Source organism: Pholis gunnellus (genome assembly GCF_910591455.1).
Source record: "Pholis gunnellus genome assembly, chromosome: 11".
Classification (NCBI taxonomy): Eukaryota; Metazoa; Chordata; class Actinopteri; order Perciformes; family Pholidae; genus Pholis; species Pholis gunnellus.
In genome coordinates, this window is record NC_136538.1 from 21,013,184 (window position 1) to 21,040,030 (window position 26,847).

The window sequence follows — 26,847 nt, forward strand, 5'->3', positions numbered from 1 at the left end:
TTCCACTTGTACAGAGATCATGTGAGATCATGATGTGTGTGAGCTATGAGTGTCAGCTAAATGGATAAGATATTGACTTAAGGCTTTTACACACCAGGGGCTCTTTTTGTTGTGCGGTTAATTTGTTTTTATCTTGACTACTTTCACACAGAACCTGAATATTAAGCTACAAAAAAGCCCCAAAAATGTTTTCCTGAATTCCTGAAACAACAACACAGAAGCTCGGTATAGTCCGAAACCAAGACGGCAAACTTTATTGCTCCTTTAAACGTGGACAAAAGCAGCGTTTTGCCATGATCCACTCCATCCGTTCTTACCTTTCACAATAAAAGACGATTAAAGAATGTCTGTACTAAATCTGTGCAACATTAAAACTCAATGACGAAGAATCCACCTGAAGAAGAGGTAAATAACAACACAAAAGGCAGCGGGCGGAATATCAGACGTATAAAACTGCAGTGAATTCTTTCCATCAAGGCAACAACCAGAAGTGCTGACATGGTGACGTCCGTGACATCAGTCATCGGGATGTGCACGAGGGATAACGCTCTGCTCCGCAGAGAGAAGGGCAAATGCTAATCCAGGCAGGGTTTCACCACTTTATCAATGAATGATTAATGACTGTGGTGGAGAGTATAGGAATAGCATTTTCATACAGAGGAACTGTCTCGCTAAACTTAATGATCAGCGATCAATCAATGTCGAGGCCTATCAGTGATCCAAAGGGTGTACTGGCAAACTGAATCCGCTCACCAGGTGGTCACTCGCGTGGTACTACTGAGATCTCAACAGGTTTTGCAAAAGTAGCCAAAAGTCACACAGGAATCAGGATACTAGATGGTGATAACGGGGGCTTTTAAATGAAAACTTTGCAATATTTGTTGGAAAAGTGAAGATACCTACATTAGATAACAGTGTATCCCGGCTATTACACTCGACACTTTTACACTACACTTACATCTCACTTGTTTATAGTCCTGTTATCTGTTCGTTTGTGCACTTTATTTTATATTTCACTTTATTTTACATCTTACTTTATTTTATATCTCTCTGTAAATGTTAATATGTTTCTACTTGCACTAATTGTTGTTGATTGTTAAATGTTATGCACCTCCCGTCATGTCAAACTTGTATGTTCAACATACCGTGGCAATAAACGGCTCCGATTCTGATTCTCGTAGCTGTGCCTACGGTGTAGAATTGTGATAGCATCTGAATTGTAAGTCGCTTTGGATAAAAGCTAAATGACTGTAATGTACTGTAATGTAATGATTCTGATTTACACAGCATCTAAAGAAGGTCCTACCTGCATCAGTGAATAACTTATCCTCCACCGGGATAACACTTTAACCTTTGAAGAGGAAGATTTCTGCCTTGGCTACACATATGCTTATTGTTTCAACATAAGTATGTGACTATACTGCTTAAAAAATAAGCAGGTCCTAACCATGGTGAAAGATAGTCAAAAAAATGCTGAAACAAAGTTGTTTAAAGCTCAGGATCACGCAGGTAAGTGGAACTTGAGTTGTCAACTGCTTTTTTCTTAGATCAAGAATGAACCTGGTGAAAGGAAAACAGTGTGAGTGAGTTGTGTACAGGGCCTGGAACCACTGAGCTGCTGAAACTAGTCGACGTGCAACATTTCATGCAGGCCTATTACCTCTACACCAGTGATGATAATGGAGAGCTGGCATGATTTCTCCAGATGACGCAGGTCTCATCTTCACTTAGACCATAAAAATATCCTGGGACCGCAGAAAAGCCATTAAACTGTAATTCTCTCTGAGTCACAGTGACTCAAACAAAGAACTGCACCAGATGAAATGATGCAACTTCCAGCGGTGCACCTTTGCATTGCCACGGTTATAACCCCCCCCCCCCCCCCCCCCCCCCCCGGAGGGCCCAGCCAGCAGATCTGTGAGCGAACTTCCTGCGTCCCAGTAAAATCCTTCCCCCGCTGCTCAGGACACTTGTGCTTCAACTTGTTTCAGAGTGCCACATCATTCTGCTCCACCTCGCACCTCGCATATGCTAATGCAAATCTAGAGCTTAGCGGTGTCACCACGGCAACCACATCCCAAATGTGTTTCTTTCGCTTCCCGTAAAGGAGAGAGAGACAGAGAGAGACAGAGAGAGAGAGAGAGAGTCACCCGCACGGAAACGACTGTGAAGTATGTGTTCCTGACAGGAGAGGACAAATAGTGCAGAACAAACACAGCATTAGAACCGTCTCCCTACCTGTGAGCAGCAGATATAATGTACACAAATGATTCCTGCCACAGCGCCCGTGGGGAGAGCCACAACAATTCCAGCTGAAATTAACATTGTGAGTGGTGGTGGTGGTGGTGGGGCCGCATTCGAGTGCGCGCGAGTGTCTGTGCGCACATTTATGTGTCCGCTTGTTTGTTTTATTGCGTTTTGAATCTACCTTTTTTTGATTGCACACATTTCCTTGATTCACGGTGCTTTCCGCGACGCGGACGTGAATGCGCTCGTCTCCGTCCATCTTTCAGGCGGCTGATTACATCAAGTGTCAGCGCCTAAACTGATTACTCTGGCGAAGAGGCAAGCAAACAAAGCAATAACACACTCCCAGCCTCAATCTGCTGCTCTTAACTTCATTCCGAAGACAGACTCCTCTCACGTTCAATATCTGTGCTCGCATCGCAATTCAGCTGGAAAGCAACAGGAGCTTTCATTGTTTCTCAGAGAGACAAAGTCAGAGAAATCTTCCCTTTACAGAACAAAGAGGATACATATGCTCATAACTATGGCTCAATCTTTGACAGTTAATTTCTAAGGATCAATATTTGGAACATCTTATCTTCTTCAGGATGAAAGATGGTAATCACCTGACTGACATATGAGAATAGAATATATCACAAGGTAATTAAAAGACAAAAGGGTCACAGAGAGGTCATTCAAGGCCTTTAACATCAATGAAGTGTCCAGAAAGCAATACGTCTACAAATCAATACAAATCTGGGGAACATATACACTGTGTTATCAATGAAAATAAATATTTGTTGTAAAGTAAGAAATTAGCCAATGCGTTTCGGTGTCGTGTCGTTCTTCGATCCAAATGCTGCAGTAATTATCTTCATTAAAGAAGTTGAGAAAATAAAAGTAGAAATCAATGCTCGTTTCCATCAACACACAAGTACCCATAGGAACGTCTTTTGAAGAGTTCTAAACAGAATGCAGAATGACGCAGCATTTTGTTGCCACTTCCTTTGCAATATGGTGCTCGAGTTAGCTTCATTAATTAATTAGTTTCCCCTCCTGCCCACATATAGAGCTCCATATGGTGCTTTTTTTTCCCCTTTCTCGTGAAATGAACACATGGAACCATTTTCAACAGGCACCATTAAAAAAAACAGAATAAAGGGGAGGAGGAGTAGGAGTAGGAGTAGGAGGAGGAGGAGGAGGAGGAGGAGGAGAAGAAGAAGAAGAAGAAGAAGAAGAAGAAGAAGAAGAAGAAGAAGAAGAAGAAGGTTTACTTGGCTTGAGGTAATCTACAATTCAAGACAATTTCTCATTAAGTCATTAACGTCTTTTACATCACTCCCTACTGCCTTTTCTCTGCATTAATATGCCATCTTTGCATCTCTGCTGCATTAAAAACATTATTGCAAAATGTCGACATTTGTGTTTTTACCATTTAGGTTTTTTTGTTGTAATTTTAAAGAAAAATGCATAAAAAAGATGCATGAAGACACACTCATGGTGTCCAAGCCTCCCTGCAGAGAGCCTCTCTAATTGGCTTCCCTCTCTCTGAGACAAATCAAAACGGTCGATAATTGGACCAGCGGGGTGGAGAGGGGAGGTCACAGCGGACATCGCTTTGCTTCATGGGATTGTTCTTTAATTCACTTTTTTCAACTTGTGGTCTCTGTCTGTCTGTCTGTCTGTCTGTCTGTCTGTCTGTCTGTCTGTCTGTCTGTCTGCCAAGTCCTCCTCTATTTACCCACAAACCTGCCTCCTCTGTGTTGGAGCTACAATAATGTGCTTATGGAAGCTCAGTCACTTATTATCATTTCCCCCCCAAAAATGCTACTTTGTGATTGGCGGCAGGAAGCAGTGACGAATATGGCTGTCGCAATAACCGCAGTAAAATTGCAATACCGCGCTATTGACAAACCACCTGCAGCGGATAGAGAGCAACTGTCACAATTGCTGTGTTCACGTTTTTGTCTTTTTCATATTTTTTTGCAACGGGAGCGCCGTGTGTTTCCACTATGCTACAGGACACAAACACACGCCAGCAGCGTGACGGAGCGCTGAGCGCAGCACACCTCGCCGAGAGGTGAAAATGATCAACTTTTGTAAAATATTCATCAAAAAATCACCAAGACATTTCATACAAATAAGCAAAAAAGAAAAGAAATAAAAAACATAATTACAAAAACCTACCGAGCCACATTTTAAAAGCATAAAAAACATTTGGGCTAACATTTGTTGAGCGCTTTTACCAGCTATGTAGTCTTCAAGCAACAACGCTCTTATGAAAACACAGAGACGCTGGCGTTAGTCTGAGCACGCGGCGCTAATGCAGTGGTGCAATAACTTTTTGTTTTGGAAACAAAATTTACGGCCACGATCCATCTCAACACCTTGGGCAACATAAAATTCAATCCCTATAACTTGCACCTGTTACTTATTCCTGTGGATATCACCTTTCATCCATCATAAATGGTGTCACACGTACTCGTTTTTTTTCAGAGACCAGTTAAATTATGACCACGGCATGCTGTTGAACATCTCTCACTAGCAAGGGCAGCAAAACTGTCAAAATCGGCAGCTGGCTGATGGAAGACAATACATGCCTTCACAAACTGGGAGGACGAGAAGGGCATAAGTCCCATGATGCTCAGCCTCAGACGGAGCCAGGGCACGCTAACTAATCGCTCTTGTGAGACTTCACGCTGGCTTTCTGCAATTAACTTCACCTACGTCTGGGCGCTACTTGAGCTGCTACATGATCTGCCGTGTAGACAATAAGATTAGCTGCGGTCACAGCCAGGCCAGGCCGAGTCACATCTGCTCTCTCCACGTCCACATTTATGGTTTAGAAACTGCGGCTCTCCATAGTAAGGCCTTAAAGACGCACTGGGGAGAGTTTCAGGGTCTATTTCCCTCAGTAGAATAAAGTCACGCCTGGATTCAGCTTCATCAACTGGTTTCTTATTACAGTTGACTCAAGCTTTAAGCAAAAAAATTGCATAAAATATAACATTTAGTTCCCTGCAAAGTCAAATTAAATAAAATATTAAAAACATACAGTATATACTGTGTATATATATATATATATATATATATATATACATATATATATATATATATAGGCTGGAATTTCAACATTCATGGCACGGTGTTTCAGATAAGTGATTCATAAGAACATGTATTTCCTTTTAACACAGTTTGCACACCATGAATCAACATAGGCCCTGCTAACACCTATTTGACAACCCAATCCCCACATTCATTACCCTCCCGGAGCCTAATGGTAATGAGAAATAGTTTCAGACCTGCCTCCAACTTATTCAATTCTTCGTGTAAATACACCGTAGGCCAGGGAGCGCGGCGCGAGCAAGCCTAGCATAACTGGCAGCCTGAGCACATAATCCCAACTACAACACGGCACGGAGCACAGAGGAGGAGGAGGAGGAGGAGAGGGGGAGACTGAGGGGGGAGAGAGAGGAAGAAAGAGTGAAAAGGGGATAAAATAAAGCAGGCAGAGACAGCAGAGGTGAGGGGAGAAAAGAAGGCTGCAGCAAACGCGGGGGGGAGGGCAGATGATTAAGAGGGGACGGGGAGCAAAAGACAAAATGGGTGTTTTAGGGTGTTTAATTAACAAAGCCATCGATAAACAGGCACATTAGCGTGTTGTTAAACTAGATGGAGACGTAAATTGTCTGCTGCTCATTTGCATGTTTGACCTTTGCATCCACTTCAAATTGATTTTCACAAACACAGCTAGGGCCCTTCATGTGCAGATTCTACACAACTTCCGAAGGAGCAGGAGGCACATTTCCAATATATTTACAGTTAGCAGACCTTCGGGGGAAAATGATTAGAAATAGAAATGATGTCATGCATTTCAAGATCTCTTTACCGTACATAATCTATACACACATACTCTTAAATATCAACTCAGACTCCCTAAAATATGTGAATTTAAAGCCTCTTCTCCTCATAGTTTGCAAACATTATGCAGCAGCCACTTCAATTGGTCTAAAATGTAGTTATTGAACTACTTAATACATTCATGTCAGAGCTGGCTGAGAAGCACAGGCAACATATATATACCTCACTTCGCTCTTTTAACTTTCAAATCCACTTGTTCTGCCCCTTAAAGCTACTGCTTCCACGCATATTTCACCTTAATCTGAAACATTTAAGGGGCCCAGAAAATTACAATATTAAAGAGTTCTGCTCCCTTGTGAAAGTGAAGCCAAATTGCAAAAGCGACCTCAGACTCCTATGGGATCAGATCTGCACTTGTCCAACAAATGAACTGGTGCGCTAATATATACGTTCACATTAATTTACTCACTGCGGGAGCACGTCCCACTCCTCTTATCTCCAGAACTGCACTACAACCCTGAGGACAAGCGCACTTCACATGCTGAAGAACGCGGGTACATTTCAGACTAAAGTGGTTTAACTCAATGGACATTTTTTTTTTAAAACAAAAAACAGTTTTATCAGCAGAGCCATCACTGTTTCACTTCAATGTTAAATCCATTGGTAAGTGTGCACACAGGCAGCTAATTCTGTCTGAAAGTGCACCAGCCAAACAGCTGTGGATGAATTAACTTATCATATCGTGGCCTGGTTATTCCGGGGTGAAACTCTCTAGTCAGGAAAACAAGTCAAACATCTTAAGATGGAGTGTGGTTGAGTGTAGGAATACATTACTTTGAGTTCCCACTTGTAAACGAAATTGGTTTCCTCGCCAGTCGTAAGCGCATTTGCACTGAGTACATTTCAACCTTCACTTCCCCAAGTTAAGATGCAGGAGCACCAGCGCTTTGCATGTAAATCTCCCAAGTTTAAGCACACAGCCTACGCTCGCTGGCTCGCTCTGTCTGTCTGTCTGTCTCTTTCTTGCTGTAACGCACGCACGCGCACGCACTCTCTCTCTCTCTCTCTCTCTCTCTCTCTCTCTCTCTCTCTCTCTCTCTCTCTCTCTCTCTCTCTCTCTCTCTCTCTCCTTCTCTCTCTCCACACACAAAGCTGCACAAATCCAACTCCGACTTTAACTCTCTAAAACCCCATAACTTGTATTTTCACGTGCAATACACTGAAGGGCAATTCCAAGACGAGTCACTGGCAGAGACATAAAGTCAAGTGTACACACACACACACACACACCCACACACATTCAAATCAGTATTCTCCCGTCATCTGAATAAGTAAGTGTGCCAATATCTATTTTATGTCTAATCCGACTAAACTGTCATGCAAAACCAGGTAGAAACAGAGGAGTGCTAAATGACTCTTCTAGGTAGTATATTGCAGTTATCAATATATATTTAAAGTAATGATTCAAACTACACACACATTGGGCGTTAATTTAAAAAAGAAGAATGTTGTTTGGCTTGCTGAGTGTCAGCAGAGTTCTAAAACTGATACATTGTAATATTTCACTCAAAACCTCATTAAGAAAATCGGGGAAAAAATGTTAAATGAGAACTAAGTTCTTTCCCACACTTAACTGTAACCAATAGAGGAAATCTCTGCTCCAATGTGGCGTTTGTTGATGTGATGCGGTTCTGTTGAAGTCACATGTGACTTTGGTCCGATGCAAATCGACTGTTGGTTTAAAAAAACGCCCCGAGTCTCAACAGGCTCGGGTCTGAAACCATAAAAACCCCGGACTTGATTAGCGTTACAGGACCGCACAGACTACATGCAGGCAAATAAAACATATGTTAGGACATTCACGTGTCAATATTCAGCCGAGTCTTGATTTCCAAACCAAACCAGAACGTTACTCTCAACACCACATGCACGATCATTTCAAGTGTCCTGCAGCTGAACGACAAACACTGCGGAACCAAATGTCCAATATTTACATCATGTCCTCACGTTTTCCCCGCTCACCGAGCTCAATCTGCCCTCCAGCGATCTGGCACAAGAGTCCTGGTGCCGTCGTGTGTTCCTCGATGAGTAAAAACACTTGATTAGTGATTTCATGGTCATAACTTTTCTGTTTTTGAAACTCGTAACAGCTTTTAAGTCCTCGAACCTTCTGTTGTTTTTCAGAACTGCTGATGCAAAGTTTTCACCAAAACACTCGCAGAGTTTGTTGTTGGTATGTGAACATCACTGCTGTTTCCACTGACATGGTTACTGATGAAATGTGCATTCAACTGCTGCTACTGCTCTAGAAAACATCAAACCTACATACCAAGCCTTTTCCAAAGTCGGTAGCAGAGTTTGAGACAAAAACATATCGCAGGGAGTTGAGAAATCCTAACTAATTTATATTTGTAGTTATTTTAACCCAAACAACAATCTTTTCCTAAACCTAACTGAGTTGTTTCCTGTGAAGACGGAAGTTTATTTTGAAAAGACCGTACACAATGAATGGTTTCATACGAACCATTGTACGAGGGTACGTTGTATTAGTAGGCCTGTGCACTGACATCATTTACTCTGAGCTTTGTACAAGAAACATCCTCAACAAAGCTCGGAAAGGAAGGAGTTTAAATGCTTTGTTATTTCAATGGTCAGCACTTGAACAATGTGATTTATTTTCCCTATGAAGACTTATGACTTTACTTGGACCTGCCCTCGAGGACATTAAGTATATTCAGTGGCTGAGATGGTGAACTTCCAAAGCAGTGTACTGTTACAATTAGCTCATAATATTCATACTGTGGTCTTTAAATGGGACATCTATGAAATATTTGTTTTGTATGATCGATTTACTTTTCAAAACGGGCTACGGTGTAATATTAATAACACTCACATACAAAGAAAGAATCTCTCTTGATGTATGGTCCAGGTCTGAATTAGGAACACATTGTCCCATTTAAACCAATTAGAGTGGAGAACCTTCTGTGAAGCCGCATTCCACAAGAAGTCACAGACCTATTATATGCACAGTTCTGTGAGGGGACACTTCCATTAGGGACGGGTTGATTTAATGCTCTCCCTGAAGAGTAAAGGATTTTTTTTTGTAATGTGATTTAGGTGATGCTGAAGACAAAGTCTAGTTTTGTGCTCACTATATGATCATTTAAAGGCTACGCATCTAAGTGAAATGATTTTCATCTCTGCTGATGTTTCAATGAAAGTCATGTTGAAAGTAATAAGTCCTGTTCTCTATTGTTCCACCTCTGTACCGGTATATTTCACGTCCCAAACACTTCGAAACTGCTCCAATATGGCAAAAAAATGTCATCACTTCCAGCCAAAAAAAGTTCCCACTTCTTTGCCAAGTCCTCCAGCTTGTCCTCAGGAGTGTAATGCGCCGAGTCCAAACAGCTCTGCGGCGCCGCGTCAAAACTGCCCGCCGGGGTCTGAGCTACCGCGGAGCTTTCCACCATCGCTGCATACTGGGAGCAGTGGGAAGGGAGCACCCCTGCTCATTTTTCAGGCCACAGAATGAAGCAGAGGCAGCACTTCGGCGGGAGTGTGTGTGTGTGTGTGTGTGAGAGAGCCAACATCGGTGAAATAAACGGATATGCTCCACTGGCACGGCAGCAGAGTATTGTGAATCACACACTAGGACGCCTGGCTCTCTGCAGCACGCGTAAACACCTGCACAAGCGCACACACACACACACAAACACAAGCCCGTGGTGCACATTGGCGCTCTTGTTGGGCCATGCAGCGCTCTCGCCAGTCCAATTGTAAATTACATCCCTTTCACCCTCTCCCTCTCTCTGGCTGGCTGGATGGTGATAAGTCCCCCGCTCTCAGTCAATGCGAAGCTGTGAATAATGGATGACGGACCGCAGCAGAGCGCCCACATGATGGACACAGACACAAAGAGAGACATGGCAGGGACAGCAGGCATCTGTCTCTGCCTCTTTTCTCCCCCATCTCCGTCTCTGTTTGGCTCTTTCCGTATCGCCGACTCTATCACAACAAATCAGCGGGATGATGCTCATCTTTTTATATTTCAAAAATAACATGATTCGGACTTCTGAAACAACATTTTTCGCTCCGCGAGACGTCCCATCCGACAGCCGTCGAGTGAGTTGACCCCGGGGTCAGCCAGCTTCACTGTTTACCGTCTTCTTTGACCTTAAAACCACTCACACCATGTCCGTCTCCATCTATGAATCATAGCAGCAACAACACACACACACTCATGGCTCTCCATCCCCTTCAGGTGGCATCGTCATGCCAGCTCCAATCATCATAATACTCTTTTCCGTGTGTTATTTCGAGCTCTCCTGAAACGCTCCCTCTGTCATTATCCTGTCTTTCAGCATGCGTGTGCGTCAGCGGGAATCTGAGTGCGGATGCAAACGGGCGAACAGCCTGTGTGATATTTCGCGAGGTGTTTGTGGCCCGCTGCCGGTAACCCACGGGGGTAGTCGGCTATACGGGTATCTCGCGTCCCGCCTGGTTAGTCGACCGCCTGCTCAACAACCTGCGCCGCTCCGCTCGAAAAAAGCAAAGCAAGATCTGATGTGTCCTGAGTAAATATACATTATAACGTCATGTTACTGGTCCTGCCCCGTCTAGTGAATTTGTGGGTTTGTTGGTTTTCTTAATTAACCTCTTTAAATATGCATTCTTCCAATAGTTCATCACTCGTGTTCATCTTCAGCTCGGCTTTCTTTGCTTTACTCCAAATGTGGCAGATGCTCGCCTACAAATGGAGGACAAGAAGAAAGATTTGTTGTGCAGATTTTAAAGCCCTTTAGAGGCAAATTTTGTGACTTTTGATATTGTGCAATATATTCTACTTCTTTTTAATGACTTTCGGCGGAATCATAGTGAGATTTCATGGTCATTATGTGTTATAGTAAAAACAAAGTGCTTTCCCAAACTAATAAACGAGTAAAACTAGTCATGTTTCAGTATTGCACACATGAAGCAGATAAATGGGCTCATGATGGCGCGTCACAGATAGAAGATAGATGTAACGCAGTGACGACCCTCTGACAAAGAAATTGCATGCAATGGTGATAATTAGTAGCACCATTACATGACAGAACAATACATGTCATTATATGGATTCCAACAGGCCGTCAGACAGCTTGATGTGCACTTGCAGTATACCTCCTCAGTGGAAACATATGTCGGGCTCATGAATTATGCACTAACCATATCAATACAGCCAAATGGTTTTTGTGCTTTATGACCCGTGACTAGTGACCGGTGCATGATGCTTCACACCAGGCAGATGGAATATCTCAGTGCGACTGGCACCGTTTGAATGATGCTCGGTGACCTTTACGCTACGGCAGCAAACCGAGATGTTTCATGTATGTCTCCACGTATATGCACGATTGTGTTATATATTATTTTTGTATCACCGCATCTCTGCCATCAGTCCCCTCCGTGTATTTTCTCCTTATTTCTATATTTGCTGAATGAGGTGCAATACATTTCTTCTAAAAATGCAAATTTTACACTGTTACGGAGCTAAATAATATATTTACCCAAAGGCCCCCGTTCCTAATTAATCATCGGTATTTTGTATTAAGGCCGTGAGAATTGTGCAAAGGACGGAATGAGAGGATAAACGCTCGGGGCGTGGCCCCGCGTAAGCCCCTCTGACTAAGAATGCCGATTTAAAATAAGCTCTCTCTTTCAGACGGTCATGACTCGTTCGGTTCGGGAGGAGATTTTAGTCGTCCTCATTTAATAACGCTTCGTCCCAAAAAAGACAGCGGGGCCGGTGGCCAGATCTCCTGAGCTGCCGAGGCCACCGGATGATCACAGCGTGTTCCGGGTGGCAGAGAGAATCACGGGGAATAACACGGCAATCACAGTCTCAACTCTACTTTGAGTGAATAATGCTCGTTCTTATCTTACGAATCTTAATCTATGACAAGTAAACGTTTGAATTGTCTGTCAAATAAAAACTTAACGAGCTGTCGGATGAATGTAGACAAGTAAAAAGTTAAACATTTATCTCTGAAATGTAGAAGATGTCTCCAAAACTGGACATATTACACTCAATTTAAGTACCAGCTTAAAAAATAACAGTAATAATAATAATATTCACAAATCAGAATCACTAAATCTTTGTGACTGCTGTTAAAATACGTTTCTACCTTTTTCACTTTCATCACAGCTGTTTTCTCGGAAGGGCAAAACCTCTTCCTGTGATGCGTTTTCTCACAAAAGAAACCATTTCACATCCTTTCACTGAGAAGTTCAACTTTAAGGCTTAAGGAAGCGTTTTCGACTTGCCTGAAAAAAATGAAATAAAAATAAAGCCCAGGGTGAAGATTTTCTCCTATAGGCCTGTTTTTAATCTGACACGGAGCTGCTCTCCACACGACAAGACTCTGGGAATGCAAAGCATCTAAAAGGGAAAGAAAAGGATTTCCTCATACAGTACAACACGGTTAATATTCATTCTAAGGGTTTCACCGTTTTACCAGCTTCTCTGCTACAGTTAAAAAAGGCCATCTGGATCATTTGTCAGAGGATCTTCACCGAGATGACACTTTGATCCAATCCAATGACAGGTTTCATTGTGATATTAAAGACAGTCCGACTCCCTCTTCTATCGTACTCTGTTGTTTTATGGAAGAGATGTTGGTCTCATGTTGTGTAATATACCCGGCTGCTTTTCTTATTGCAAAATGAGCTCCTCAGATGCTTCATTTGTCTTTTTGGAGACGCTTTTTACCCATCAGGCCTCCACCTAAAAGTTAAGCAGGTTTTGTTTTCTTCCTTTAGGTAAATGGAGAAAAAAAACTATAATTACAATAAAAAAAGAATGAAGTGAAATCTGATCTGAGACAGATGCCCATTTAGTTTCGGCTTCACTGTCAACTTGAAACTAGTGATACTCATAAAAGTGTTTAAAATGCAATACATGAAGTTCATGCAGTTATTCTTCTTAGAATCCTCAGTGGGATGCCGCATAAAACAATTATTACCTGGGACGATGAATCTTATTAAACGACAATTTTGGAGAAACAGTATTTACAGTTAAGCCCTCGGTGGCATCCATATTCCTGTCTGAGAACAGAGGGATTGAAGTTTTTAATTAATCGGAACGCCAGCATCCCCGAGGACACACACACACGCACACGCACACACACACAAAGGCAGACCCGCCCACCCAGGCACAAACCCACACAATGCAGACTGTAGCAGGAACATTTGGGCGAGACGGGCGGGGAGTGGCACTTTGTCAAACTAAAAGTGTCTGAAGAGGAGGATGGAGCTTCCTCGCCCATCACAAAGCACTACTGCACAGTGAAGGACCATACATTGACATTATCATGAACGCCAGCAGCCCTTCTCAGGCGCCCGGCGACTTGATAAAAACCATGTGTCGGCATACTCCGCCAATAAAGTTGATTTTTATTTGTTTTTGTTTGTTTTGAAGGTTGCAAACCCAAAACAGAGATACAGAGGTGAGAAAAGGACAAAACTCTCTTTATATTCTGTATTTACTTTGGTCTTCCTGCAGCAGGTGAAGCAGAATCAAGTACCACATCACTGTGTACTTGTACTTTCTCAATGTAAATTATTGGCCCTTATATGATCACATTGTGTTTTTTCTGCCCCTGTTAAGCACTTTGTGACTTATGTCTGAAAAAAGCCCTTTATAAATAAATCGTTCTGACTTATTTAAATATTGCACTAGTCATTATCATATATCCCCTCATCACTATGTCTGCACATCTGTACTTTCTTTCATATTTCCACTCATGTGTTTTATGCACGAATCAAAAATCTGCATCATATAGGGCGGATGGAAATGCCCCCGGTGAAACGGAGAGAGAAAAGGGAGACAGTGTGTGATGCCCCTTTAGCTTTTAGTCAGAACACACAAATCAGCATGATTCAACCTCACAGTCCTATTGATGTAATCCCCCCTTCAGCAAGACTCCCAGCTGAAAATGTGTGTGGTACCCAGTGAATGTGCATTTCTGTGTTTGCCCCTTTTGGTCTGTTGTGCATGCAAATAGATGGTGTACGTCCATGTGTGTGTGTGTGTGTGTGTGTGTGTATATACATGAATTTGACAGTGAAAAATGCTCATGTCTTTGCGGTCCCGCAAAATAATCTATTACCGTGCCACATCCCTGTGTCCGTGTGCACACACACACACACACACACACACACACACTCTAGACCCATATGTACACTGAGAATTGAAAGAATGCAGTGGACTGCAAAGTAATGACCGAATTCATTCACAAGGCAAACTTTTCAGCAGGCCATGATGCAAAGTGAAATATTTCCCCTGCACCATCACTGCCTGCAATAAGCTGTTTTTGGCCATAAAACTAATGTAGCAGTCACAGACACTGACTGCCCTCTAAAATGGAAATTCATAAGCCAAAATGGCACAGTGGGAATATCAAAATATGACACATCCTCTGCTTTTTCTACCCCCCCAACCGCTCGCTGCCTCTTGCCGTCTCTCCATTCCATCCCTCCCGCTCTTCTCCAGGGTTTTTCAACAGAAAGCACATCTGCTGTAGAAACTCTTCTGAAGGACATGTCAACCCTCCCTGACACAGCTAAGTAGGCAGACAGACGGGCGGCCTGGTCAGCGGTCTGACACCCCTCTCTGGTGGTCCGAAGGGAACCCAAATCTATAACTGGCTAAATGTGATACCAAGGAGGCTAAAACCAGCGTGGACAGTTCAACAGATCAAAGGAAAGCTGGCAGTACGGAGCAGATGGGTTAAACTCGACACCTTTATTTCAAATGTGGCTTTTTACTACAAGACCACCTGAAGACTTTGGTGTTGGTCTAAACCAACTACAGGACACAACCCAAAAAAGGTGGTTTTCTGGGTATAAACAGGCAGATGATAGTTGATAACCGAACCTTGGAAAGTCTTGCATAAAGAAAATAAGCCACGAGCAAACCGCAGTGTGCAATGTTGTAAATTTAGTCAGAAGGCCAAAAAACATGCATTATGTTTATTATTATATTCCGGTGCCTCTCTGAAGCAACTCGGACTATAATTAATGTTTTGTTTTGAAAATGTGCAACCTCGTGAGATGGCAAATAAACCGCCAGCCAGCTATTTGTAGAGTGATTTTCTTCTCCTCTACCCGTGTTCATAGCAGAGAAAACCAAACTGCAGGTGACTGGCAGAGATCAAAATCAGCTGCAAATACAATCTGACATGGAATCTGTATTCTGTGTCCGACTTTACGCCAAGACAACGATCATGCACGATCAAACACACGCACACAAACACACACACACACACACACACACACACACACACACAGCTCTATTTCGTTACCCAGTATGGCCCAATTGGGATGAGCTCTCCTGTTTCTACTGGGGTCCTGAAGTTCCGTGGAGGAGGGGCTCCCTCGGCCCAGAGCGGGCTGCCTGCCCTGGGCGCCCCCCCTGCCTGGAGCCGAAGTGTCCGAGACGCTCCAAGGTTCCCCACCCTCTGTAAGAGATGTGCTTCATTCAGGACCACCAACCAACAGCCATCGGGGGGGAGGGGGGGGGGAGTCAGCAGGGTTCACAAAGGTCACAGGGAGGTGAAGACTCCAAATGATAAAAGGGGATAGTCGCAGGTCCAAAAAGGGGGAAAAGGTCAAACAGGAACCGGAAAGAGAGCATTCAGATCATTCAGCTGACGGGCAGAAGTCGCATTCTGGGTGATTTCCAGGTAGGCAAAGGTGAAAGCACAAGGGGGCACACGGGAGCAAGGTTTGTAAGGATTCCTGAGTTTCATGAAAGGAAGAATTGTAAGACCAGTTCGGCGTGCTAAGGAAGAGAAGGAGGAAAGAGGATTTGTTTTTGCCCGGAACATCGCTGAGGGAGTATAGTTCTTATCTGCAGCAGACATAGTAGGAGGAAGCTCTAAGATCTTTAATGCATTGTCAGTGTCAATCACAGGTGCTCGAGATCACGCTCCGTATCGAGCTCCACAACTGACGGCTTCTCACATCAGTGAATCCTGCAACACTCGAATCAACGCTGCATGTGGCTGCAAGTACACATAAAGAGCCCGTCCGCAACAAGGGAACAATTTGTGTGGCGTTTACCGAGATTACATATTGACAAACCGCACAGTCGGTGTGGTGAAAGACCGCAGTTTAGCCCACTTACGTATGAAGAGAGTGCGCACACAACCAAATCGATTAAACGGTCACGCTAGACTCACACGAAAAACAAGCCCAGAATAGAGGCATCTGAAGCTGGCTGGCAAATTGGGGGCATGCAGTTATAGATTTTTAGTTAGGAGGACGGTTGTGGATGAAACAAATGCAAATTTATGTATCAATGCCCTCATTTAACATCTCTGCGAGCAGAGACTGGCACAGAACAAGAGCTCAGCGGGATGCTGTGTGTGTGTGTGTGTGTGTGTGTGTGTTGTTGGTGTACCCGCGGGTGCGTGCATTCTCGTACATGTGCGTGAGCGTGATGTACACTCTTGGCTCTTGGTCTGTTTCAGGCCGCGTTGGCTTTTCAGGGATGCTGCTGTTCCGTGATCAAAAGAGGAGGCACAAAGGGAGGAGGGGGAGAGAAAGAAGGGTGAAGCCATTATTCTCCACAGGAGCGTTTGTTAGTTAGAGAGACGCTTTAATCAGATGCACTGTGGCTGTTGACAAACATGAACACAGGGGGACACGGTGTAGAATCCAATCGACCAGTGGGGACCTTCAAAGTGTGCTCAGCGGAAAAAAAGAAAATGTAAACTGCCGTGCTACAAGGAAGCAAGAAAGTTCTGCAGAAATTACAACAGGGACTTTTGAAAAAGGTGCTCGGTTCCCAAAAGCATATGACGGATTCTAGCCAGACCACGGAACAGCTGTGCATGACGGACACAAGCTTACCCAAGTAAACTTCTCGTGCATCAAGACCCGTCTACCGTGAAAGCTAAAACGTATTAATGACACAGTTAACTACCTCATCACTACACAACCCAGTGTGGTTGGAGGATAGTTGCACCCAGCAAAAAGATTAAACTGAAACCCGCTGGAGCAAGTATATAAAATAACATCACAACACATTTATTTATATTTATTTATTTTGCCGGGTCATAAAAACACGGCCTTAACTTTTATGACTCTGCAAATGAAGTGTTTTGCAGTACGACAGAAACAACCAGATGGGATGACAAAAACAATACACAACAGTACACTATTGCATTGCATTGTTGGACAGTTTTTTTTAACCAAATGCATAAATTCACCACATGTGCTCATTTAACAGCCTTGGCTTGTACAGTGGAGTGCAGTCGTTACACTCCTTTCATAAAAATAAGCAAAGAAGAACCAAGAGATGTCACTGCTATGATAACGTCCGACGGTGAAATCTGTCTCTCCGTGCTTCAACTAAGACTTGGGCAATAAAAGGTCAACCAGTGAGAATGAGACATCTCAACGATTTCAAGCAGCGGAAGAAGCGTAACGTTCCAAATCCACTTTTACGAGAGAATGAAACAGTATAGCTCGGTCCAGCCCGGTTTACTTTGGTAGAGTATGAAATTCTATTAAGACGCGACGGCACAAGTGAAAGCCCCGACGGCCCGAGCCGAGGCGACTTAATCCAGCGAGTTGACTGGGTGCAGCTGAGGGCTTAACACAAGGCCGCGGCTTTGGCGCACCTGCCGGTTTGGTCGGTCATGACCCGCCAGCGGCCGGCCGAGAAAAGCCCAACGTGATTATAACACGTCGTGATTAACTGCGCTGAAACAATGTCCTTAACTATGTCGATGTGAATAGTTAACTATGTTAACTATGTCGATGTGCAAACAGGCAGGCATGTGTCAGCATTGGTTCGGTGATTTTCAGCTCCAGACATGTTAAAACTCTCGACAGTGTTTAAAGGACTATATTTAAAAAGGTGGAAAAAGACTTAACCGAGGCGACGGTGAAAACGTCCCAGGTTTAACTTCACGACTTAAAACTGAGCTACATTTGGTTGAAAAGTGAAGAGATGTTTTCGATGTCTAGATTAGAAATAACCTCGGTCTCACTGATAAAACAGGTAATTGAACACTCCACTTCCATCGTGCACCATCTGCCCAGGTTTACTTTGTGAATATCTAATATCTGCATATCACACCGCATAAAATAAATGGTTTCACCGCACCGTGCGAAGGTGTCAGGACATCAAAATCACACGTTTAACGTTATTTCTTAAACCTAAAGTTAAAATGTTTGTGCGATTCCTTTCAGGTTTCCTGCGAGTCTCGCCTTGACTGCATGTGTGCACCTATCTGTGTATGACTCTGTCTGCGTAGGTGTCTGCAACTGTGTATGTGAAAAGTTAATTGTCCATATTTGCATGCAGCATAAAGCAGCGGCAGGGAGGCAGACCTGGCACACGCTCCCCCCCGCTGATTTGAGCTGTCAACCGCATTTATTAAGTATGATGAATCACCCCTCCACTTCACATCCAATCAAAGGCCTCTCAGAGGGACTCAAATGTGGTCACCTTTAACTAAATGATTTTCTTGGCCCATGGTGCGCCAGCCAGTGATTGGACTGGCAACCTGATGATATGGCTTCTGTTGGAATTATTCTGCCAAAGGCCCACAGCTGGTTCAGTCACTTTTGAAACAGTGTGGTGAATTAAGTGGCCGGCTGACGGGTAGCTGGATGGATAAGGAGGAGATCAAAAGGCTTGGTGGGGATAAGGGAGTGGAACGTAAAGGTGTCCTCCTGACCTTGCCTTAAGTGTTTGGATTAAATCTGTATCAGGTTTTAGTCCTTTTGCTGCATAATACAGTACGGTTACAATGCAAGCTGACAGCTACCGCTGAATCTCAATAAGCGTTCTTCCACAGCGTAGAGAGATTTTCCTGAAGCCTTGCCTTTCCTCCAAAACCACCAACAACTTCAATACATTCATATTTACCTAAAATACACTCGTACATGTCTTGGAATCTCTGACTAGCCAACATTGCTGCACACTTTGTGCTAAAAAAATCAACTGTACATGGATGAGACAGCGAAAACACAAATCCCCAACAGGCCACGTTTTCCTCTCAGAGCACAAAAACAAAGCTCAGTCTGGAACTGTACACCTCGAACCTTGCTGAAGGATAAAGCCTTTGATCCCGACCTGAGCGGAAGAATTTGGGTGGAAAAGAAGGAGGGGAACGGGGGGAGAGAGAGAGATAAATCGATGGATTCTTGTAGACACAGCCTCGAGTTTCCAATCTAACACGGCGCCGTATTGATTAGGCTTCATGTGAGACAAGGCGCAGGGACAGTAATGTCGGCAGTGGATTTAGGGAGTCTTTAACAAAACAAACTCCGGTGCAGGGGACGGGGCAACGAGATCTAGCGGGACAGATTTGGTCTAATGCGTCGCAAACAGACGACGTCCTGGAGACGAGGGCCCGCATGATGGATGGATGGACACAGTGAAGGGATGCTGAAACAGATGCGGCGTCCACCAGCTCAAAAAGCTGGAAAATAAAAGCACTCAGGATAAAGCTGTCTGGAAAAACATCCAATGTAAGGTAACGCTGCTGTGAGTCAGACTAGACTGAGAGATGTTTTGTGACTGACATACAGAAAAAGAACAACAATCTCTTCTAATGATGCTGTTTTAATGACGTTTTCTTCAGGGATTTGAGTCATCTATCGTCGCCTGTGTTTTCTTAAATATGAGCTCTTTCTTTTCTGACAGTAAAACATCCTTATTGTGTGTGATGGACCATCAGCTGTGCAGGGTGTCTCTGGAGGTTTTAACAATCCTAAGGTCTTGTAGGACTGATCTAGTGATCCGTTTAATAAGGGTCAGGAGCCAATCCCAATTCAGTCCATCCCATTGGTGCATCACAACGCTAAAGGCTGGGGAAAAAAAAGGTGGGTAAACGCCCACTCCTTCCAAAACTTCTATAAAGTAAAACACTAAATCTGCTTGGTGGCAAACTGTGTAGTTTATATCCAGAGCAACTCCCAGCTATATAAATGCATTTGACTGAATAAGCGTGAAGCGGGGAAAATAAAAAAAAAAGAGCAAGTGTGCTCAGTCAACCAACTCTGGATAAATAAAGGCAGAAAAATAAAGTTAAGAGAACAGGCAGGATACTCTCCCTCTCTCTCTCTCTCTCCTAAAGATACAGCACAATAAATTATGTTTCTTCCTCTGCGACTCCTCTGCATTCCCTCCCTGACTCTATCTCGTACTCGCAAAAACACACACACACACACACACACTATGCAGGCACCCACAAAGCAGGGAAAGAGATAGCGGAAGTCACTCTTATCTCTAAACATTGGCAGCTCATAATGAGAGTGACTTCCTCTGCAGCCAGTGGTTGAGTGGTTCTGACAGCCTCTCAGCCCTGCGTGTCGGCACAGGGGGGGATTTGAAGCGCTGCCTCGGCTTGACAGCCCGGGCCACGCACTTACAGATGTTTTCGCACTCCTAACACCCGCACACATGTGTGCGCACACAGCGCCGCAACCGCGCTTCAAGGTTGACTTCGGTTGTAGGAGGGAGGAGGATGCGTTTGAAGTCTTGACACGTGGAAAAGACACAATATTGAGCTTTGGTGTATTGGGGCTTATGAGTGGTGAGTGGGTGATGCGCAGAGCGCCGCTGCACCAGCCAACTGGGAGGAGGACAGAGCTTAAGGAGAGATTTTAAGTCAAACAGACATCAACACACACCGACGTCTTCGTAAGCCAGAGAACACAGTTTCTGATTACTGCATAGCCGGCGGTAGAACACAAGTTGGGAGATAAATGGCTCCAACGTTCAGAAATCGGTCCAGATTTAGTTGCATCTAAGCGAGACAACCCCTTGACATGTAAGGACAAGGGAAAGACACGGAGGAGAAAGGGACAAGTCTACAGCATCGCACTGCCGTGTTTACAGGAACGTTTTGAAGTACAAACTGAAACTGAAACTGAAGTACAAAAAGGTTTAAGCGGCAGATAAGTGCTGCCAACCTGAATGCTATATTATCACTTCAAAACTGCCAAACAAGTGTCAAAGGTCAGTCCGCAGGCCACGGTGAGTATGATAGTTGTTATAAACTCATCTTTATTCACAGGTTGCACCTCCTGGAATCTGTTGGGTTCTTACCCACTGCCACCCCGTCATTTAGCCACAGCTGCTGCATTTACCTTTAGTCACTTCTGGTCAGTGTCACTTTTTGGCCCTGTGTTACATTTCTCTCACCCTTCATCGCACTTGTGCTAAATGACTATTGGCTCACCAAATAAAACAGTCTTTTTATCTGCAAACAGTTCAATCTTGTACAATAACCTTTTGAAACTAGTTCGAATCACCCATTTCCCAGATGTAGAAATGTGTTTTTGTTTAGTGAGGCATACCTCAGTTGTGCATCGGCTCTAAAGATGAGAACTCCTGAAAATAGGGAGAGCTTTTTTTGGGGGGCTTTTTAGGTATTCAAAGTTTTGAAAAACAAGACGATGCAGAAGGACAAGAAGTAGTAGATCAAGAGACGGGAATGTTTGAAAGGGACACGAAAGGTACCTGGAACCGCCAGTGTTCATGAATACAGTAATACGAAACTACCCAGGCTGTGTCTTTTCATCCATTTCCTACAACACTTCGATTTTCCAGTAGTCTGGGCCAAACGGTGTGGCAGTAATTCAAAGTCCACTTGAATCTCGGAATAATGCTTTCTGTTTCTGTGTTTCTCCCTCCCGCATGGATCAGTGACTCATAAACATGACTGGCAAAGAGCAAGGCAGCCATTTCATCTAAACTCTGCTCTCTCCTTCCTCTCAGCGTATATGAACTCATGCGGTGGGAGAGAAAATGATTGTTTTTCTGCTCAGCGTGACGTCTACCTTTTTGTTTACCGATTTATAAAAAAAAAAAAAGCTGGCATCTTCCAAAGCGAGCGTCTCGCTAAGTTCAAGGACAAGGAATAATGAAAATGCAACACATTCAATGAGAAGAATCCACTTTTCATGTTTACACAGGCATCTTTATGTATGCCATGCATGCTCAATGTAAAGTGAAACCAACACACTCAAACTGAAACATCACAACAGGCAGAGCTGCTAAAGAGAGACAGAGAGAAGATGAAAGGACTGAACGGAGATATTTTGTAGGGCAAGGAGACTGAATTAAAACTGTAATGGAAAGCATAAAAAAATCATGGACTGTATCCAAGAAGTGGACGTAGTCACCATGACATCACCCATTGGTTTGTGGACTACAGTTTAGAAGCCTTGAGTTTGGCATTTTGGTCATCGCCATCTTGGGGTTTTTTTGCAACCAGAAGTGACAATAGAGGGTGGAGCTACGTACAACGGAACACTGAAGAAGACATTTTTAGGTGACCAAAGTGGTACAAATAACTTTCATGGACTGAAAACAGAAGTTTAAGTTCCAAGACGAAAACGCAGACGACTCCCAGACCAAAAAACTGATGTTTACAATATTTACTGAAGTCAAGTGAGAAGTAGGGTCATTTACAGTTACAGTGCTGACCTCATGTCCAGAGATAGGCCGCAGACACCAATGTGATTCTCTCCAAACATGTGTGATAATCACAATAACGCAGTCGGCTTGCTGGCTTTCTTGTTGCAGTATATCTGGCTATTTAGCCAAAGTATTTCCCACATTTTACTGAGGCCTTTCTGAAAGCACTACTGAGGAATTAACCACCGTAGACTACCGCAACAGTCGCTGCTCATTTTTTGGTGCAGAGAAAAATGAGTTGCCCACACTCGACTGTGACTCACATGGACTCAACCCCAAAGGTAACGGCACTCTGTCCCCAGTAAAGATCTGAAAACGAACTGCTGTGTGTTGCCTGTGTGTGTGTGTGTGTGTGTGTGCATATATATTAGCTTGAATGTTCAAAGCTTGAAATCAAATTTTAGTTACAGTTGATCATTTAAGATTTCTACAATGTCAGGGTTTTAAACATCTCGTATCCAATATATATAATTTATCAAACTTCAGTTCACAATAGTAAACATGTTTAAAGCCACTTTTGGATATTTCCTGTGACTAATGATTTGTGATTAAGACAGAAACATAAGGACAAAAGAGCAACGGCGTGGTGATGAAAAGGACCACGCGCAAGATGTGCTAGAACCTTCTGGATTATTCTCTCAATGACGTGTTTTCTATTCCACACATGAACTCTGAGAACCTTGTTTGCCTTAATGAAATGGCGCTTTGTTCAAATCTTAGGTTTTTGAGTATGATTATGATTTGTGTAAATCAGCAAACACAATGCATATATTCACTTCAGTTGCACACACACAGTATACTTGTGTCTCTCTAATGAAATCGGACTGACGCCTATGGGCATTTCATTGGGAACAGGTGTTCAGGGCTCAGCGGTGTGTGTGTTTGAGTGTCTGTGTGTCTGTGCACTGTATGTATGGGTGTCACTGGAGATTAAGTCACTTCAGTCCGGAGAAATGGGGCCGATTATGGAATTATAGGATCATCGTGGCTGCCTATTGTTCCTATAGCCTGGGATCACCGAGTCCTACTGCCTTACTGAGACAGACATGAGACTCGTTCAGAGAGCCTCGTGAAATAGGGGGGAGGGGGGGCACAGATTGCTGACTCGGACCCTAAGTCTGAGGACCTGAGAGCATTCTGCATGAATAAAATAGTTTCAATATTAAGTAGGGAAAAAAATTGTCATTAGTATTTAATCTTTAAGCATGAAATCGAGGGTATGTAAAAGACAGATTAGATGTACAAGTGATTTAGGGAACCTGAGAAAATGTAGAGACCTCCAATAGATAGAAATACAGTAAAAAAAAGCAATCACATTGGCTATTGTACTGTACTCTAATATCACTCCTACCTCCAACATCAGGTTATGTGAGAAACAATACCTACATTTGCACACTTCTTTCCCCAATTATCTTTTGTTACTGCGCAATTATATTTCACACACATTTCACTTGTGCATTCAAGACTTGTTTGCATTGTTCTCACAACTGTGCATGTAATGTTGGAGTCATTAGGGAAATTAAATAGTCACAGAGGTTATATCTATACATTTGCAGAATATAAAAATGAGAATCCCCAGAGAGCACTTTGCATATTGTTTGCCCTTTCAAACTATGTATTTTCTTTTGTGGCTTTTTTGCGTGTAAATGTTCGAGTTCTCAGCTCAATTAGGCGGACACGTAACAAGGTTGTCTGAGTGATGAAAAACGAGCTCTAAGCTCTAAACATTTCTGCCTGGATCCTTCTCCTGTCACCTTGCCCTTTCATGTCCACAGAAAGAGCAGAGGAGGTGTTTCTGTGCTCCGCGTCCTCTTAGCCTTACCCTGCTATTCGCTAATTAACCCTCACCCCTGCAGCCTCCTCCTCTCACCCCTCCATCCCCGGCTCCTGCCTGACAATTCTCCTCTAATGATCAGATGCTATTCTTATTCTAGCTTTATCCCTCTCTGCTCTGTCTTATATGCTTATCACCATTTCGCTGGCCTAGTTCACCAACTTCTCATCCACCTGTAGTTATACTATAGAAAACGTCATGCTCTCCATAACTGCACTTTAATGACAGACCCAGGCGGATCTAATGTTATGTCAAAAGAGAGATATAATGCAAAGGTCTCAATCACAATGAACAGGTGTTTGAACTAGCACTGGAAAACTATGTTGATTGGTCCAGTGGTTCAAGAATATGTTGTTACACAATATAAAGTTCATTTTGTTTCTGACTTTTCTCAAATGTTTGATTTTTTTCTCTTGCTAAATACGTTTAAATCTTCCGCTTATAAAAACCCTTCAAATCCAACTCATGAATCAAAAATCACTCATATCAAAACTTGTGACGAGGGGTCGCCTGTAGATCATTCTTTATTCTAAGAGGGCACGTGTCAAAAAGGTTGGAAACAGAAGGGCGTGAAGCACTGAAGTTGATAGAAAATGAAACACAAATGTTTCATCTAAAAAGGAAGAAAATGACAAATGTTTCTCAACTTCTCAAATGTGAGGACTTCCTGTTTATATCATTGTAAATTGAATACCTTTGGGTAATACAAGCAATTTGAAAGCACCAAAGGCTTAATCATTACTGAGAATAATCATTGGCAGCAACCCTGCTCTCCATAAATGTCCTTCAATGACTCTCTCACACTGATATGATGTCTGATCTCTGCCGCTTACAAAGAGAGATATACAGTATATGCAAAGCCATCGATCAACATCAAGTGGCATTCGGACATTAAATAAGGAGTGCCTGCCTTCATGATGAGAATGACGCCATAAATCTGTCTGTTCCCGCTCCTGGAACCCACAGCTCAGACCGGCGATAGATGTCAGCTGCCTGAGATGTGAACTATGATTCTGTGCCGCACACGCTTCCGCACCGATGGCCTGTGGGTGGTCTGGTCCTTTCCGGGACTCGCTGGCATATTAGGGGCCAGAGACATATTTAAAGTGTGGCGTGGTGGGGTGTCTCCTGTGAAAGTCCTCTTTTTCTATAGAGTCGCGAGAGGAGAGAATATTCTTTACACAAAAAGCTTGTCTTTTCTCAGCCGGCGTCTCTTTAGAAACAGCAAATTGGTCATGAAGTCGGTACCCGGGCCAAGATTTTGATCATTTCTATCTCGCCACCCACATCATGAGCTCACCCTGCTATAGGAGAAACATTGGTTTAGGGCACATCGGCCCATTGTGAGATAAAATTGACTGAGGACACGGAGAGAAAAGGCTCCTCTTCATCAAAAGGGGTCAAAATACCAGCCTTGTTCTCCGAGGATGTGGAGGCAGAGCGCGTCTGTTTGATTTGACACACCACTCATCACCTGCGGTGTGATAATGAAAATGTGAGCAGCTACATGATTGTGCCACATTCATAGATCAGGCTCTCAAATACCCACAACAGCCTCAACTGTGGGTCCACAGAGTGGCTGTGAAGCAGGGAATAACATCGCCATCTAGAGGCTCTCGTCGGCGTCGCTCCCACACACACGGAGGAGAACAGAAAAATGCTCATCACGCTCTCCCGCGTTTACTCACAGAGCGAGTCCTTTTCAACAAGTGGATTCAGACAGCCACAAGAGGAAGCTCGCCACGACCGCAGCGAAACACACCCGACAAACAGAGCCTTTCCCTCTACATCTGCAGCATTTCTCCACCGCTTGATGGGACTCAGAACTATAGCTCCCCATGCAAGGTCACTTCCAGCCAGCATGCAGTGTTGCTGGGGCGAGAACAAGCGGAGAGAAAGAAAGACAGATAGCGGAGAGGATGAGGGAGGATTCACACTAGACACACAGATAACCTTCGGTGAGAGCATGCACAGCTTGGAGCTTAATCCTATCTCAACTGAGATGGGTGACCAATGGAAAACTAAAAATAACAAAAATAAATCCGAAGGGACGGAGTGAAAAGCCTCCACAGGAACAGATTTCTTTAATTCTTACCTATGATGGGAGCCAGGCGGAAAATGTCAGATAGACGGCTGTTCATGGGTTCGTACGGAGAATCCTCCAAGAAGTCATTACCTGTGAAGACAAGCAGATGTTATAGATAGATAGATAGATAGATAGATAGATAGATAGATAGATAGATAGATAGATAGATAGATAGATAGATAGATAGATAGATAGATCTGTTTTGAACACCCTCCCGTTGTGTTTTTCATCTTTCACCCCTCATATTAGCCTGCAAGTGACAAGGGTTATTTGGGTCAGTCGATAATATCCACGCTGGCACACAGCCCCACGCTTGATTAGGCAGGTTGGTCAGCTGTGTTGCGCAACTGGAAGCCG

At 43.6% G+C, this 26,847-nt stretch overlaps 1 protein-coding gene across 1 annotated transcript in view; it reads right to left on the reverse strand.

Annotated features, from left to right (window-relative positions):
* The window catches only part of gfra1a (gdnf family receptor alpha 1a), a gene marked incomplete at both ends in the record, with an annotated part of 77,503 nt that overhangs the window by 49,127 nt on the left and 1,529 nt on the right, over positions 1 to 26,847 (reverse strand). Inside the window, 2 exons of the mRNA XM_079168847.1 lie at positions 15,429 to 15,584; positions 26,500 to 26,580. Of these exons, the coding sequence (XP_079024973.1) occupies positions 15,429 to 15,584; positions 26,500 to 26,580 (237 nt within the window). The remainder of the gene's footprint in view (positions 1 to 15,428; positions 15,585 to 26,499; positions 26,581 to 26,847) is intronic.